Below are 2,442 nucleotides of genomic sequence, written 5' to 3'. Positions count from 1 at the left end.
AATGAACTCTAAGGTATGCATGATGAACTGCAGAAACCCTCTCTCTATCTATAAATAGGGATGGGCGAATATGACCCATTTCGTTTCGCCCAAAAATTCGCCACTGGCGAAATGTCGCAGACGCCCATTACAGTCTATGGGCGTCAAAAAAAATTGTATTAAATATTGGTACATTTTAGGTCACCCCCAGATCTGCATAGGCAATGCCCAGTTACACCCAGATAAAACCCTAATCTCCCAAAACCCACCAACTTTCACACAGTTTCAACCCTTTTGGGTTTTATATTAACAGTGGCACAAGAACCAAACAACTTTGTGTCACTCGTATGCTGCTGGGTTCTAGTTCTGCTCTCTGTCCCCATATGGAACTCCCTAACAGTATACACTGCTGCCAAAATGGGTGGGTTTATATGTAATAGCACTGTTAATCCTAGTGGAAATTGCCTTTTTATAAGTGTGTGCTTTATTTTCTATTGTACAGGGAGTCCTCAAGTTTCATACACCCGACTTACATAAAACTCACACTTACAGAGGGGCTATAACAGTAACATACTATGGTTTGCTTTTAATAAATCACCTGCCCCAATCCCCTTTGTCATGTGTTTTCTACTGCAGAGCACAGAAAGGTAAAAATAAATACGATGTTCAGGCCTGGATTTGTGGAAAGGCCATCTAGTCCTGGGCCTAGGGTGGCAGGATTTTAGGGGGATGGTATGCTGCCCAACCACACCCACATTGGTTCAAAAACACTGGGGGTGCACTGGAGAAACAATAATTTTTTTAAATTTCCCATGCGCCAATCCCCATTGCTCCTGCCCCCCTGGAGGGGATAGGGGTGTCGAACGGTAGTGGGCCTAGGGGCGCCAACGATGTAAATCAGGCCCTGGCAATGTTAAGACATCTGTCTAAGTTGCATTCAATAAGTAAATGTATATGTTTCAACTTACATACAAATTCAACTTAAGAACAAACCTACAGTCCCTATCTCGTACATAACCCGGGGACTGCCTTTATTGCTCAGAATAAGCAGAATTGTACAGTAATTTAACCTCTCCAGGACTGTGGTTTGCTGCCTTTGTACAGCTGTGATATGTCTATGCCAAGTCTTCCCCTACTGAGAATATCATGTCATGCTCTGTAGCTTTATAGAGAATCATGTAAATAACTCACTGGCACAGTAACAGGGAGGTTTTTGTTCAGCTCTGTATCACTGTGTGACAGGGTAGCCCCAACCGTGCTCACAGTAATAATCTGCTGCATCTTCTGCTTCCATTCTGCTGATTGTAAGAGTGAAATCAGTTCCAGACCCACTGCCGCTGATCCGCTCTGGGATCCCTGTGTGTCGAGCACCTGCATCATAGATCAGCAGCTTTGGTACCTGCCCTGATTTCTGTTGGTACCAGTTGAGTAAGTTGCCAACATTGCTACTGGCTTTACATGTGAGGGTGACAGTTTCTCCTGGTGACACAGAGACATAATCTGGAGACTGAGTCAGTACAATCTGCCCATAGGAACCTGAAGATTGGTGACAATCAATAATAAAGAATTGTTATTTACGTGAAACATTAAAAGCTAAGTAAGATATAGTTCTAAATCACTGGGGAAATCAGTGTAAGTGAGTGATGGTATAATGACCTGGAACAGAGAGAGAGAAGAGAGCGGAGAGGACAAGCAGTAAGTATCTCCCCATACTGACAGTAGGAGCAGTGTCAGGTGCAGATCACTGAGACGTCACATAGGAAATAGAACATTTATAGCATATTATATCTACAGGGAACTCACCACACACTTTGTGTATGCAAAGTGAGATAAGTAATGAGCATGTCTGTGTTACAGAAGGTATATAAGAAAGGCAGGTCTTACAATGATGAAATAGACTGGGTTACTATATCTTCTAAATGACTTTGGCTTTCGGGTTTGTTTGTGTGTCACAATGTAATCATTGCATTTCCTTCATTTCAGTTTGTAGGTAGTTTAGGATCAATCAGCTTCCATGAATAAAGTATATCATACTAAATAAACCGTTTTTAAAGTTTGACAATTTAAACAATTAAACAGTAGTGATGGGCGAATAAATTCGGCAGGCACAGATTTGCGTCAAATTTCTGCGTTTCGCCGTCAGTGAATAAATTCACAAAACTGCAGCAAAAAAAAAAATTGTCGCACGTCAGAATAGTTGCGCACAAAAAAATGGTCACGCTTCAAAACTATTCAGATGCCCATTGACTTTAATGCATTTGGACAATATAGTCGCGCGTATGAAAATTGAGGTTCGCGCATCAAAATTATTTTGGCGCACATTGACTTCAATGCGTTTCGCTGTGTATGCAAATCAAAATAAGAAATGATGATCATGTCTGTGTTACAGAAGGGATTGTATGAAAGGCAGGTCTTACAGGAATGAAATAGACTGTGTTACTATATCTTCTAAACGACTGGCTT

At 41.4% G+C, this 2,442-nt stretch overlaps 1 gene segment (V, D, J or C); it reads right to left on the bottom strand.

Moving 5' to 3' along the window:
• Positions 1 to 1,192: 1,192 nt before the first annotated feature.
• Positions 1,193 to 1,754, bottom strand: LOC108696185. The segment is given in 2 exon segments: positions 1,193 to 1,515; positions 1,636 to 1,754. Coding segments are annotated over 2 exon segments (363 nt in total).
• Positions 1,755 to 2,442: the final 688 nt, after the last annotated feature.

Source organism: Xenopus laevis, chromosome 1L (genome assembly GCF_017654675.1).
Source record: "Xenopus laevis strain J_2021 chromosome 1L, Xenopus_laevis_v10.1, whole genome shotgun sequence".
Classification (NCBI taxonomy): Eukaryota; Metazoa; Chordata; class Amphibia; order Anura; family Pipidae; genus Xenopus; species Xenopus laevis.
The sequence above is the reverse complement of the archived record's forward strand: the minus strand, read 5'-3'. Positions and strand labels throughout refer to the sequence as shown.